The sequence below is a fragment of the Larus michahellis genome, chromosome 8 (assembly GCF_964199755.1).
Source record: "Larus michahellis chromosome 8, bLarMic1.1, whole genome shotgun sequence".
Lineage (NCBI taxonomy): Eukaryota > Metazoa > Chordata > Aves > Charadriiformes > Laridae > Larus > Larus michahellis.
This window is the reverse complement of record NC_133903.1, coordinates 43,490,824-43,505,306: the sequence shown is the minus strand read 5'-3', so window position 1 is coordinate 43,505,306 and position 14,483 is coordinate 43,490,824. Positions and strand designations below refer to the sequence as shown.

At 41.8% G+C, this 14,483-nt stretch overlaps 1 protein-coding gene across 4 annotated transcripts in view; it reads right to left on the bottom strand.

Annotated features, from left to right (window-relative positions):
- ADGRL4 (adhesion G protein-coupled receptor L4) overlaps positions 1 to 14,483 on the bottom strand; it is a 135,358-nt gene that overhangs the window by 71,719 nt on the left and 49,156 nt on the right. For 2 of the 4 annotated variants that reach the window (XR_012588616.1, XM_074596941.1), the window contains exons 1-2: positions 4,538 to 5,293; positions 2,865 to 3,014 (exon numbers count right to left, since the gene is read on the bottom strand). The exons of 1 other annotated variant lie outside the window; for it this stretch is intronic. Coding sequence is in view for 2 of the 3 variants with exons in the window: in XM_074596941.1 (XP_074453042.1) it covers positions 2,865 to 3,014; positions 4,538 to 4,559 (172 nt within the window). In the remaining variant the exon portion in view is untranslated. Of the gene's footprint in view, positions 1 to 2,864; positions 3,015 to 4,537; positions 5,294 to 14,483 lie in introns of those variants that run through there. One more of the 4 variants, XM_074596944.1, reaches the window with a different exon arrangement.

Here is a 14,483-nt window from a genome sequence, read left to right as displayed (position 1 = left end):
TCCAGAATAAAACCTCAAACCCACCACTGTTCTGGTTTAATTGTCTGCCAGGATAAGCACAATGAAAAAGTTGGTTCTATGCTATTCAAAATTATTAATGTTGTTGACAGTAATTACCACTCTCACAACCCATCTAAATAACTAAAAGGGCAAATATGTAAACACAACGTACCATATATACTGTTTAGAAAATGCCTGTATTGGTACATAATTGATGATCTCCTTTGAAGGTGACTGGACTATCATTGTAAAAGGCTAAGATTATTAACTGAAGAAAAATGGGTAGCTATCTCTAGAACAGCAGATACACCTGCCGCTTCCGCCACACAGAACAGCACGATCTAATACATCATTAAACAACTGAGGCTTTGCTTTACGTTTTCGTAGTTTTAAACTATTTATAATAGGGTTTAGCCTATATTTCTAATCCTTTTTAGAGCCTACCCAATTAAAATTCCGGTCACTTGTTTATGCTATTAGAGGACTACTGCACAATATTAATAATGCACCGTGTAAGATGCTGCTCTAGAGAAACGTCATCTCTCTTTCGGGGCCAACAGCCACACAGTTCCAACACCAGCTTTGCTGCTTAGCTGGAGGGTAAGTGACTTTGGTGGCCGTTGAGGTATTTTACCAGAGAAAAGGTTGGTCCCCTGACGTGAGGCTTCCTTCAAACCATTGCCACTTAACTGCAAAGCACCACAAATACATCCAGTAGCTGGTTTGCCTGGACTGACATTGGACATTTTATTTTAAAGACTGAGTTTCCAAACACCGATATAACTCTTATTAAACAACTAATTGATTCACAAGACTTGCGAATGTATATTTCACTGTACTGAATTTTCTTTAAATTTGCAATAAATGTTTTTAAGACTTTTGAATGTAGGTTTTCCTAAGAAAATGCAGGAGAAAAAGAAAGTAAGAAAAATATACTTTATGAGAAAAAAAACACACGGAAGGTAAGATAAATCCATCCTCACACAAATGGATTTAATAATGCCATAACGGGTACATATATAATGGACGGATTTAAGAACATCAATAAGGTCACTGAAGAACAGGTAGCTTTACTGTAAATTTAATTGATGATTCATAATCACAACTTTCTAGAAAAATACAATGACAATGCAGTGGATACCAGGTCCTGGTAGATAAGTAAATGCTGGTTTGATTTGTTCCAGGTAGTATTGGTAATAATTGACTTGTTTTTCTTCTTTCTCTGCATTATTCACAAATGTAGGCCCTTGACTCTGCAAACATAATGTGCACTTAACTTTCAAATCAACCAGCTTACTCATGGTAGTAAAACCGAATTAGTGCAAATACAATACTAGGGTGGTGAAGGCCATTTCTTCTTGTTTTCATTTGAGCAGCTCAATAGACAAATAATGACTGACCTATATTTATGGCAAGGTTAGCATTAAATTCAAGAAATATGACGCCTGATGCAAAGAAGAGGCTGAGAGAACAGCGCTTGCTCAGGCTTAAGAAGCGAAGGCAAAGGGGAAATCATATTGCTGCCTACAACTACCTAATGGGGGTCACAGGGGTGTATAGAGGAGATGAAGCTAAACTATTATTAGAAACGTACAGCGGTAAGTGCACATGAGAGGCAAAAGTTACAAACTGCATCAAGAGAAACCCCAACTAGATATCAGAAAAAAGTTTTCAAAATTATGGTAGTCAGACACTGGAACAGTGGCCCAGAGAGGTGTGCGGTCTTTGTCCCTGGAGATACTCAAAACTCGGCTGGACAAGGCCCTGCACAAACCTCTCTAAGTTGAACCTGCTCCAAGTGGGGAGGTGGACCAGATGGCCTCCAGAGGCCTCTTCCAACTAAATTATTCTATGATTTTTGTGATTCCCTATTGTTTATCATTTTAGCCAGCTATATTTCTCTCTAAGCTTCCCGGCTGCCCAATAGGCAGCTATCTAAGGAAAAAAGTCTTCGCGTTCCAAATTTTCCTGAATCAAGCACACTTCCAAGTACACCACGGCAAATGAGTTATAAAAATCCAAACTAAAGGTGGACCGGTTACCTGTGCTCATACCAAACTGAAGTGCCTCTGTTACTGCTAAATTTCCCAAGATGCGTGAAACACAAACCTGACCAAACAGATGGTTCATATTCACAACTACTGCTCAGGACACTGAAAACTGACAAGATTCATATGGATTTCAGCCTGTCTGCAGCTGGGCATAGCTATGTCTAACAGTGGAAATCAGTACTAGAGCTATTCATAGTGGAGGACAACTCAAAAATGAATGCAGGGAAAATATCCTTTTCTGTGGATGGAAGATAAAGCCATCCAGAGGCAGACCCCTCCATTGGCTTTCTGGCATATTTCCCTTGCAAGCAGCTGTAGTGGAAAAGTTAACATTGGCCTCACATGCAGGCATGTTTTTGTGGCACACACACCTCCTCAGTCTTCTGGAGGAACCCAGGAGCTGTATTATTTGATCATGATCAGCTGCTGGGACGAGTGGCTCTTAGTGCAATGTGTGTGCGGATGAGGTGTGAGGGCTGCAAAGTAGCAGTCATGCCAACTCCAAGCTTCAGAAGTCCTGAGTCACAAGGGAAATTGCCGAAGCTAAATTAGAGAAGATACATCAGCATCTCTCATGGAAAAGGAAAGTTGGAAAACAGTTCATACTCAACTGAGTTGCACGGTATGCGATATTAAAATACTAGGCTGAGAGGAAATTGTAGAATTTCTCAGAAACTGCTAAAGTTTTTGGCTTTGAGAACACGTTAGTGTAAGGTGTTGTGACATAAAGTTCAACCCTTGAGCGAATGGTCTCTTGAGTAAGTTTTTCAAGCAAGCATATAACAGAAATGCATATAGGTAAAATCTGTTTACCGTAACAGAACGTTAAGCCATTTCCCGTATATCCTTGGGAGCAATAGCAGCCTGTTATCCCACCCTGAACTTCACACCTGGCGTCTTTGTGGCATGTCATGTTGCAGCTGGCAGAAGTGCAGCCATAGTCCAGCAGACTGGAAATCAGAACTGGAACAAAGGAAAATCAGACTTGTTTCTTTATCTAAAAACATCATTCCGAGCTCTAAAACCAGATCTGGGCAATAGTTATCTATAAAACTGGTGTATTCCAGCAAACTTCACATCATCACAGGCTCAGCTATATTGCAGGATGGGGCAAGGGCCATCAACTACAGGGACTTTGGTAAAACTGCCCAGGGGGTAGGAAATAGCAGACACAGTAGATTAAGAACTTGTGTATGTGCTCAACCAGTATAAAATTGGTAAACAACACAGAAGCTACTCAGTGATCTGGGGAAAACATTTGAAAGGCTTTCAAAGCTCTCTAGTACTTTCCAGTAAAGCACGGACTTTTATTTGCGCTCCGAATTATGTACTGAGTATAATCCAAACTGCCCTACACACAGCAAGTGAAAAACACCAAAGAGGGTTCCCCTGATCAGAGTTTTCTGTTTTTATAAGAACGTCCATATCTGTGCAGCTAACACATATGCATGGTCTGAGAGATTAAAATGACGTCACAGCATTTACAGCATTATGACATCAGGGTTTAAAAACTTATCCAAATTATTTAAAGTTGATCTCTTAAAATACTACTTCCATGTTATGAAAGGCTTGTTTTCTTTTTTCCATCCACTGGATGGTTCCTAAATGGTATAACTGCCTTCCCATGGCATGAAAGCATATGGTTTTCAACACGAAGAAAAAAGGGATATCTCCGTTTGAGAAAACTAACAGCTCATTGAATAATTATACATATGCTGTAATAGGTTAGAAATGAGGCAGTTAACTCAGAAGGGAAAGTAAGGCTTTTACTTTGTACTTTATAAATTGGTAGCAGGACATAATGAAAGTTGCAGAACACAAAGACCCTTTTGGATGTTGCCTTCCCCTGCAGTTCTGCTTTTCCTTACCCAAATATTATTCTGGATATTTGCTCGCCTAGTGTTACAATTACAGGTTTCATTGCTGCAGGAAATCTCACTGAGGCATTGTTTTCTTGGACAAAGAAAAATTTCATAAAAAAACCCAGAAGTCTAGAAATTACACACAATTTTTTAACAATTATATATAATCCAAATAAATTTAGGTATCACTACGTTTCATCTTTTCCCTCTGTTTTTGAGAGAGGAGACCACAGACTGTCTTCCAGAGATTAAAACAGAAACCTGTGGGATTCTGTAGTCATTTTACCCCTCATAACACGTGAAATCTAAATATCTCCCAAACAGATGGAGAGAGGGAAAAAAAAAAAACCAAAACCCCAAACCCACAGAAACCCACAATGTTTCTGTTTTTTACAGAACAAAACCCACAGCGCGATAAAGACTGGCGTTTGTGGGATTTGGTTTTGCGATGATCCTAAACGTGCAATTACCAAATCCGGTAGCAGCATTGGTTAAAGCTACGGGGACGTTCAGTCCCGTGTACCCAGCAGCTTTCCACCATCTCCAACACACGCGTTTCTCCTTGCCAGCCCCTACTCCCTTCCCACCTGCCCCCCGCTCCCCAGGGAAGGAGGTTTCACCTACCTAGGAATGGAAGCAGTCTCATTGGTGATGCCGTTGCTGTGCGGTGCCTGGTGCAGACCCCCTGTGTCACAGAAAAAACCTCCCTGCCTTAAAATGTATGACCATGTGCGAAATATGCACACATGCCTATCAGGAAAGCGACGTCCTGGTGCAGGCGCAGCTCTGACACTGCCCTCTGTCCCGAGCTTCACGGTTTCCAAAAGCTCCTGAGAGTCACAGGCAGGGCAGGAAGGGTCAGAAGGGGCTGAGGACTTGGTCTTCTGGCAAGTAGGGAATAAATGAGATGAAAATAAACTGGAAAGTAAAAGAGAAGCAGGAGCCTGGGTCTTGCAGGGGATACCAGAGAAGATTCAGGGGTGAGTGGGTTAGAGGACCGCGGGTTAAAGGAGCTGCCTGGGAGAGCGTCTGGAGCAGGGGAAGGATGAAGATCCAAGGGGTGAGCCGCAGCCTGCTGGCAGAGGGAGCAAAGGAGCAGCAGAAGGACAGTGGAGCAGATCAGAGAGGGTGAGGAAGAGGTGGATTAGTAACTAGCTCAGGGTTTACGAGCTCGGAGGTAACGGTCTACATGCTTCCTTCCACCTTTTCCTGGTGAGCTGAGTATACGTGAGCCCCAAGACCCGTTTTTTCTGGAGACAATCTTAGCTGACTGCAATTTTTCTTCCTGTTGCTTTCTTTGGTTTTGAGATAGATCCTTACTGCAGACAAGCGATGTTGCTTTAAGGGTAATGGCCTGTGAGGAGGTACAGGAAATCCACTGAACTCTGCTTTGTGAGGAAAACAAAGATGTATAGGCAGGGAGGAAAGAGGCAGGAAGGCAACTGTATGGCTGGGAATCTCGGGAGCCGAAGCAGACCAAGTTTCTGTGGGTTCGTGGGACTGAAACGGTGTTGTGTAATAGGACTTAGTCAATACATCCAATTTAGTACAGTGTTTGGCATGCCTTTGTGTTAAACGTGAGGGCAGTTCTACCCTCATTATAGCATCCTCATTGACAAGACTTCAGCATGTACTTATATTATGCATGCACATGGCAATACTTTCCCTCATCTTGTTACGGATGACGTGCATACTGTCACTTCCCAGCTTCCTGGAGATGACGACTCACATATTGAAGGATTGTAAAGCTAAAGCATTGATGTATGCCTGTCCTTACAGCTGAAAACAGAGACATGCACAAACAGGCATGCTGCTGGAAGAACTGAGAATAAACTAAATAAAATGGACATGAGGCTGCGGAACGTCATCGTGACAAAATAGCTCATATCTGACTAGAAAGTTTTGAAGTTGGGACTCTGGTAGGGAACTGATGGGAAGGCATCAGCCTGCTCTTGGAAATTATCTGTGGATGTGGGAACATTTTTTCTGAACTTGTTAGGAACTATTTGCTCACCGTCATTTTCCAGCTTCATGATCGCTGCTGGCTGCAGTTCAACAGGTTAAGCTCTACTCAGGCCAGGGAGGAGTGAGGCATGTAGAAATAGCACGTAGGTAGGTGTCTGGCTGGCACAAAGTACTTCTGTAGCACCTTGGCAAAGAGAGAGGAAGCTCCAGTAACCGGATGTTAATTTTCGATGAATCACAGAATAACGAACAAAGGGTCCAGGTGTAGAAAGACTGTTTTTCTCCTGTTTGGTTTTGTGAGGGGGCGGAAGTCTTACAGGGGAAGAGAGGAAGGGACTAGGAGTTGGTTTGTTTTGTTAAGTTTTCCCGTAATCTAATGCATGGAGACACGGAGGAACAGAAAGTCAGATGAACTCAGGGGAGCTTTGATCTACACGTCCTGTCCTTCGCGCTGACATGTGCCGTTATTGTAAGCTTGGCTTGTCTGTACTAACTTACAGATCCTGCTCCTGAATTTCAACTGACTACTAAGGGCTTGGTTTGGAAAGCCTATAAAGCAGAAATTATATCTTATGGCCCTGTGTCTTTTTACTCCCCAAAATCAAGCTAAAAGATGTTTAATAGCAAGCGAGTGGAGAGAGCAAAAAGTCACAACATAAAATTCAGGTTTTCCATGCTGGAAACACATTTTTTCAAAAGTCAGAGATGCACGTTTGAATTTCATCTAGATATCAGCTTTCTGCTCGTGGTGTTTAGATAGACTGGTTGGAGAGCAATTTCATGAATCATAGTGATAGTAAATTTATGGTAAAAACTTTAATTTATTTTCTGATTCAAGGCCTGAAGACACAGGAGAAATTGCGGATGACTCAGAAAAAAACCCAAAATCTCACCGTAAGAAGACAAATGCAACCTTTTAGGTTTTGCTAGAAAAGCACGTGATAGCTTGCTTTTTAGTAGTCGATGGTTCAAACCTATAAGGGGCCTACGCCGATCAGATAAGAATACTTCCCATCTAGAGCAGTATAGCTGAACTACTCCACTCACAGCTATAGTGGACAACATCAAAGGCGGCGCATAGGTCTAACTGGCAAATGGTTTACATTTTGACTGGTGATAGGTGAGGAGGGAGTACATAAAGAAAGATGTGGAAGAACAGAGCAAGGACAGAAGAAGGAAGGTTAGGTCAAGAGGAACTCTGGGTGATAAAAGGAGCTTCAATCAGATTTAGAAAGCAACAGGGAGACAGTGAAAAAGAGGGATTTAGGAATATCTTAATGAGATCTCAATACTGGGAGCAGTGGATTACTTTTGCATTAGACTACTTTAAAAACTGGCTAATGTGAGTGTCAGTTAGAGGCTGAAGACAGCAAGGTCGCAGTAGGCATGGATGTGGAGAAGGATGGACTTGACAAAGATTTTATGGGGGGAATGAAGAGGAAAGGGGAGATTTCTGAGACATTTTGGAGATTAAACCAGGAGGATTTACCGATAATATCTATTGGCATATAAGGATAAGGAGTTAAACAAGTGGAGATGAGCAGGTGAACACAGGAGAAAGCAGGCACTTTCAAATTTGTGCTGTCAAAGTTTTCAAAATATGCTGAGAAAAAAAATATTGAGGTGTCATACAACTGAAGTATTGATGGGTGCCTGTCTTTATAGGCAGGGAGAAGGGACATGCACAAACACGCATATTCCTGTAAGACTGGAAAATATGTCTAAAACAAATAAAAAGGGTACAATGTGGAATGTCAGTGCTGCAGAATCCATCCCTGCTTGCCTTGAAATAAAGAAGCATTACAAATAAATGGTTTGTGGGAACACTCCAAAAGACAACCTTTCCATTCTTACACATGGGAAGCGAAGCCTCCATTCTATACTTAACTGTGTTGTTCATTTTATAAATGGGCTCATTTATCTTTGCAAGCCTGAGTTAGGAGGACATAAGTAAATGAATATACACAGGTTAACATGCTTGGCTTCACACATTTTTGATTACTTATCACCGTGATTACAATATCTTATGTGTGACTAGAATTCTCAGGTTGGTTTTTTTACTGGTGAACTGATAGGAAGACATCAACCTGCTCTTAGAAATTACTGGATATTTTCCAAGTTTTGCATCGTGAAGAAATGTATTTATTCACAGTGGTTTTAAAGGTAATTGGGATGCTGATTATGCAGACAATGCTATGAAACTAACACCCTCAGCTGATGAGGGAGGGAAGTTAACACTTCCTAGAGCTCAGCTTCAGGTAGATTTCAAAAGATATAAATATAGAGCAACTGCTTTCATTCCAGAAACTGCCTACAGTACCAACAAAAGAGCAAAATCTGAACAGAGCTAGTATTAGGTGTTCTTCTTTTAAATTAACGTAAGCATAATCTACTGTATTAAAGATATTTTTTCCTTCAGACTGCTAGCTGGATATATACCAAAGAGTCTCACCACATTCGCAGTTTTATATTACAGTGGGGAAAAACAAATGTGTTCTATCAGGATATATATTTCTTTCTCAAATTACAATTTAAGTATGACAGTAGGTACTTAGCAAGAGCCAAAAGATTTCGTCTGACAGGCATCTTACAAATGTATCTGCCATAGGTTAGGGACCCCACTTTCAGATCACTATGGATCATCCTGAGAGGGGATGGTGAGAGTGTGTATCATACTGAGAGATCCTGAATGCTCCAGGTAGGGTTCATGCATTTTAGTGGGACTAGGGAAGTAATCATCGCCCTGTACTCGGCACTGGTGAGGCCCCACCTTGAGTACTGTGTCCAGTTTTGGGCCCCTCACCACAAAAAAGACATTGAGGTGCTGGAGCGGGCCCAGGGAAGGGCAGTGAAGCTGGTGAGGGGTCTGGAGAATAAGTCTTATGAGGAGTGGCTGAGGGAGCTGGGGTTGTTTACCCTGGAGAAAAGGAGGCTGAGGGGGGACCTTCTCACTCTCTACAACTCCCTGAAAGGAGGGTGTAGCCAGGGGGTGTCAGCCTCTTCTCCCAAGTAACAGGCGATAGGACAAGAGGAAATGGCCTCAAGTTGCGCCAGTGGAGGTTTAGATTGGATATTAGGAAAAAAAATTTACACTGAAAGGGTTATTAAGCATTGGAACAGGCCGCCCAGGGAAGTGGTGGAGCCACCACCCCTGGAGATATTTAAAAGATGGGTAGACATAGCGCTTAGAGATACGGTTTAGTGATGGTTTTTGTCAGAGTTAGGCTGATGGTTGGACCAGATGATCTGAAAGGTCCCTTCCAACCTAGGCAATTCTCTGATTCTATGATCTTTAGCCTCCTTGCTGTCGAGTTCCACATATATTCAGCGCCCTCAGACTGCAGTATCTAACCTAGCAATAGTGTGCTCTGATATAATCCACTCTGTGTGCAGAACAGCCACATACACGTCCATGCACATACTCACATGTTTATCACATAAGCACATATATGTATCTGTTACTGAATTGAGCTGATAAATATTTAATGCCAATAAGAAAAAGATGATCATGATCTTTCCTTTCACCCTTTGCTTTTTTTGACAAATGACTGTTCACTTGAATCATCAAGTTTGCTGCCAAAAGGAAAATGGGATGTAAAACAGACTGAGGATGCACAAATGACTTGGATAAAGATTTTTCTGTGATGCTTACTGGTTCATTGGTTTGTTTTTTGGTTTGTTTTTTTTTTCAAATTAATTTATTGGTTTCAAACCAAATTATATCACTTCAAGAATTTAGATGGTCTTTATACTACTTCAGAAATGTTGTGTTTATCCTAGTCACTAGAGCAATTATAGGGTTTTTTTCTAGTCAATAAAATCTGGATACAACTGAAAATGTACTTAAATGTCAGATCAAAATACTGAATTTCCATGGTTGGTTAAAAACATTTTGTGAACACAGACTAGTCTATCATAGAGCAGCCCACCTCAGAGGACTCTAGCCCGAAAGTACCGCTAGCATCTGTTTTATAACTGCCTCACCTCACCTTCCTGTCTGAGTGCCTCACGAATCCTTATCGTTTTATGTGCAAACATCGTATTCCATCTGAGCATACAGGGCTGAATATATCTCTTGGGATGATGTAACTCTAGGCAATTCTGAAGCAATAAACACACAAACACACATAAACATATGCATGCACACATCCTACTAAATCTGTGTAGCTATGTCCATCTGAAAGAAATTGCACATTTCAGTGTTCAGAGCCAGTTTCTTTCTGCTCTTTGCTTTACCTTGGATGAAGTCATGAAATGAGGGAATTTAAAGTGAATGCAATGTTTCTGAAAGCCAGATTAACCACCCTAAAACTGGGCTCTGTTTCCACATCTGCTATAATACAGAAGGGAAGTACAGACTGAGTATAAAGATCCTCACAGCTAAAAGGGATAAAGTAATTCAGTTTCCCTGTCTGTTTATGTTCTCCTGGGACCGGTCACGATATGGTAGTGCTAATGATAGTCACATCTCAGCAGGAGGAACAGAGTGAACCCCATGAATAATTACACCAATGAAATGCCAGAGTACCAGTTGCTTTTAATCCACACTCATTTTATACCAGAGCATTAGACGTGAAGGGCTCTTACAGTGCAGTGCTAATAACTGCCAGATCACCAGACTAGCTCCTAGAAGACCACAATTACCTCTTCTTCATTTTACTTACGTGGAAGAAGAGTTCTGACACTTCTTATTTGTCTATCATACAGTCTTAGACTTGAAGTAGTGGCAATCACTGTCCTAACCTGTCCAGGTGTTTACCCTCACAACATTCCAGTCAATATTCCAGAAGGCCAATATCTCACAAAGCCATCCTGTATTCTTTCTCCTCAGGTAACAGCCTGAAGAAATGGTTAAATGATGACAAAGGTTTGGGTCCTTACTGAATCAACGTCCGTGTCTGTGAGGAATGACTAGATCCTAAGTGATGATCTTGGGATTTGGTCCTACACTTCCCAGGAACCTCCAGCTGCCATGGGGTTGTATCTTGCAGAGATGCAAGCCCAAGGGGAGCAGAGGAGGAGCTGTGACCATCTAGATGTGGCCACAGAGATGGAGAGGACTGTGGTCAGATAAGGTATACATAGCACTGGAATAGAAGATGTCCTTTTCCATCCTCTCAGTCCCTCACGGTTAAAAATGTCCTGGTTAACAGCTCCTAGAAGCACTGCCTCTCTGCTGTTTTTGTGCTCTCCCAGAGCCCTCTTCCCCCTGCCCCCATTCCTTCCTCACCACCTCCCCTCAGCTGCATCCCTTCCTCCTTTCTCCCAGTGACTCCTCAGGAATTTGTGTATTTCCTATCTGAGAACTCTTGCAGAAGGAAAAATGCTCGAGGACTGTGGCAGGGAACAAAATAATACTCAGAAGAGAAAAATAGTGGATGATCATTTAGGACTGTGAGTGGAAAGTTCATCCTATGAACTGCCAAGAGTGCCGTAAGTCAAAACAAAACACCTGCAAAACAACAATTGTCTCATCATTGACTTGCATTACCCCTTCCTAGGCAGAAGGTTATCTACGATGCATGGGCCAAGAAACCAGTTATTCTGTAATATTCTTTCTCTGTGATATGGTCTCCATCATTTAAGGTTTCAGGAACATGGTAGTTCACCAGGAAGTTGTAAAGTTTGGAGAAAAGTTGGCAGTAGCCCACAGAGGTCAAGCAAAGTCCCTCTACTCCATGACAGCATGGACAAGGGTTCGACAGAGAGAAGAGCAGAAGGAATGGGAGGGACAGGTCCTCAGGCGTCCCTGCTATTATCTGATTGCTCTTCTAGCATCCCAGTCAGTTGGCAAACCACAGTATTCATGTGGAGTGACTCCAGAAAGAGCTTCCTCTGGACACCAGTACTACACAGAAGAGTTTGTAGCAGCTACAGAGAAGTTCATGTTCTGTTGCTGCCTGGGACAGTGACTTTCACTTCTTCATGCTAAGGGCTCATTTTCCTGCAGCGTTACAGCACTGATAGTTGGGCTCTGGCAAGTCCTGTTGAAGCAGTTTAAAATTAAAGCCTGTAATATGCTGGTTTGACCCTCTGCTAGAGACCACCACTACAACAATTTGTCTCAGTTGCTTCAATGAAAAGCTTAGCATCTTAATTTAAACCTAATTACTCACTGGTAACCCTTTCTGTTTGTTCTCTAATGCTAGCTGCCTGGTTGTGGCATGTCTTGAAGAAACTCAAAATATGCCCATTCCAGAGTTCCATATTATTTTGTATGATTCTGACAGTCTTTTAGCTCTGACAGTAAACTGTTTAACTTGCATCATTCACGCCCCTTTTCACATGTGTCTGCCCTTTTCTCTGGACTAGTTTATTTTGACTGTGTACTTTCGGAGCTGCCTTTTAGCTTAAGTTGGTGTAATTCCATCCCCGATATGAGAAATTAATTATAAATAAATAAATCTAGTGATTTTTTTTCCCAAGCTTAAACTCCTGCACAGAGGTCTAGAGGTCATTATTCCTATTTTGCATTAGCCCTGCTTATGGCTGAAGTAGGACTGAAGAGATCCTTCTGATCTGGACTCGCTCTTCACGAGGAGTGGACTGCAGCCTTTTTTTCTTCCTCACTTCCACTAACGCATCCTAACCCAGAGAGGTTAGAGCTAATTCACGCCCCATCAATACGTACGAGTAATTCAAATGATTCCTTCCAGTGTTCATTATCTTGTACTTGTCTGCGTTGAACTTCATCTGGTATCTTGTTATTCAGTCACTCAGTATTTATTAGCTCCTCCTGAAATTCCTTACTTTGCTCCTTGGTTTATATTAACTTAAATAATTGTGTATTGTCAGCAAATTTCAGCACCTTGTTATTCATCCCATTTCTCATCTCATTAAATATGAGTGGTGAGCAAATAGTGGAGGAAATTATTCATGAATATTCATTTGAAGTTAAAAGCAAATTCCATTTTGACAGCATTCGTGACTACTCCGTGTTCACTTTCTGCAAACAGTTGAGTGCTAAAGATTTACTAGTGCCAATGCATGCAGGAAATTCACATTTTAGTCCCACATAAAGATAATCCCTCCAGACAAAATTCAACCTGCGTGTTTCTAGGCAAATCTCACATTTCAGGGATAGAAGGGATATCTCTAGAGAGGGCACGGAGTCCCAGAAGCTAAGGGTATGTTTTGGGAGACCTCTCCCTTTCTCATGCAGAGAACAATCTGACACAAGAAAAGTAAGGAGAGAACCGCATTTCTGACACATCCCATCCGCCATCTGTATCTGTGCCCAGCCAATGCCAAGCAAAGTTTGCAGTCCTGACCAGCCCTCTGTTGCCATCTGCACTGGCTCCTGATCAATCCCATATTTTTAACTGTTTTGGTTTATGGATTGGCCGTTCCATGCATCCTGGCATTCCAGTTCAGTCCCATCTGGTAGGGGATTATGGACTCCCAGCAGGTTTGGATCTACAGGTGCTACCTGGTACTGGTCAACGGAGACATTCACAGCTCCTGCTAACAGGCTGCTGGCCACGACACCTCAGCTCTCCTCTGACCAGATGAAGCCCCAGAGAGGCACCTGGACTTTGAGGGACGCTGCCGATCGTCCATTTCGAGAAGTAACAGTCTCCCTCACCCATACAGCAGAGATGATTGCACTGCTTACTTGAGGCACGGCTTCTTTTTAAACGTGACCCCATGTATTTCTCAAACGACGTCATAAGATATATCATAAATCAAGATCATAAAAGAATGAAGTATTTTATTATAGCAGTTAAGAACCAGTCCAGTCTGTTACCATTTCTTTTATGTGTTGCACAGCAGTGCTAACCTAGATCAAGGTTATTTTTGAAATCCATGCAGATGCTAGAAAGGAAAAACAGAGAAGCAAAGCCTTTGAATAAGGCAGGGAATTTGCAATGCTATGACACAATGCATGAGAAACATTGCTATAGGAGAAAGATTAAATTGATTTGACTTCTGTATGCCAAGAAGAGGTTGAATGGAGGTAGCTGGTAAGCAGTTTAATTTGATTCTTCCCATCCTTTATTCCTTATTATTTTTAAGCAGCATTGATACTGTGTTAAGTGTGCATATAAGGACAAGAAGCCTCTTCAGTTGCTTCAGTAAATTCAAGTCTACGCTCCACATTAAGCTCTGTGTGAGCACAGTGTCAAAGTTCTCACACACACACGCACTCACAGAGGACCATTTGGCCTTTTGGATGATTAGCCTAAATGGTTTTAAGGTCTGTTCTGCACATTAGTATAATGACAAAACCAGAACGGAATATAGTCTGCAGTGCTCAAAAAGCAGCAAGAAATATGTATTTGCCTCTGTCACATATAGCTCACTATGTGAACACCCAGGTACGGCAGGCAGTTCCTGAATAAACTCTTGCCTGCAAACTTAAGTTAGTGGAAATTTTGCTTATGCACGGCTATAGAACTTGTTCTTTAAAAGAATGGAAATGCAATGAGCCTATTCATGTACTGCTTGAACTGGTACAGTGAAGTCTTCAATTACTAATTCAGATCTCTCAGATTAACTATTTTAAATTCAAAATACACTGCTGCTATATGTATGTAGCATAGTCAGTGCTGATCATACCACATGATACAGCTTTTTTTCATAAGGTTGCAGGAAAGGAGACGTG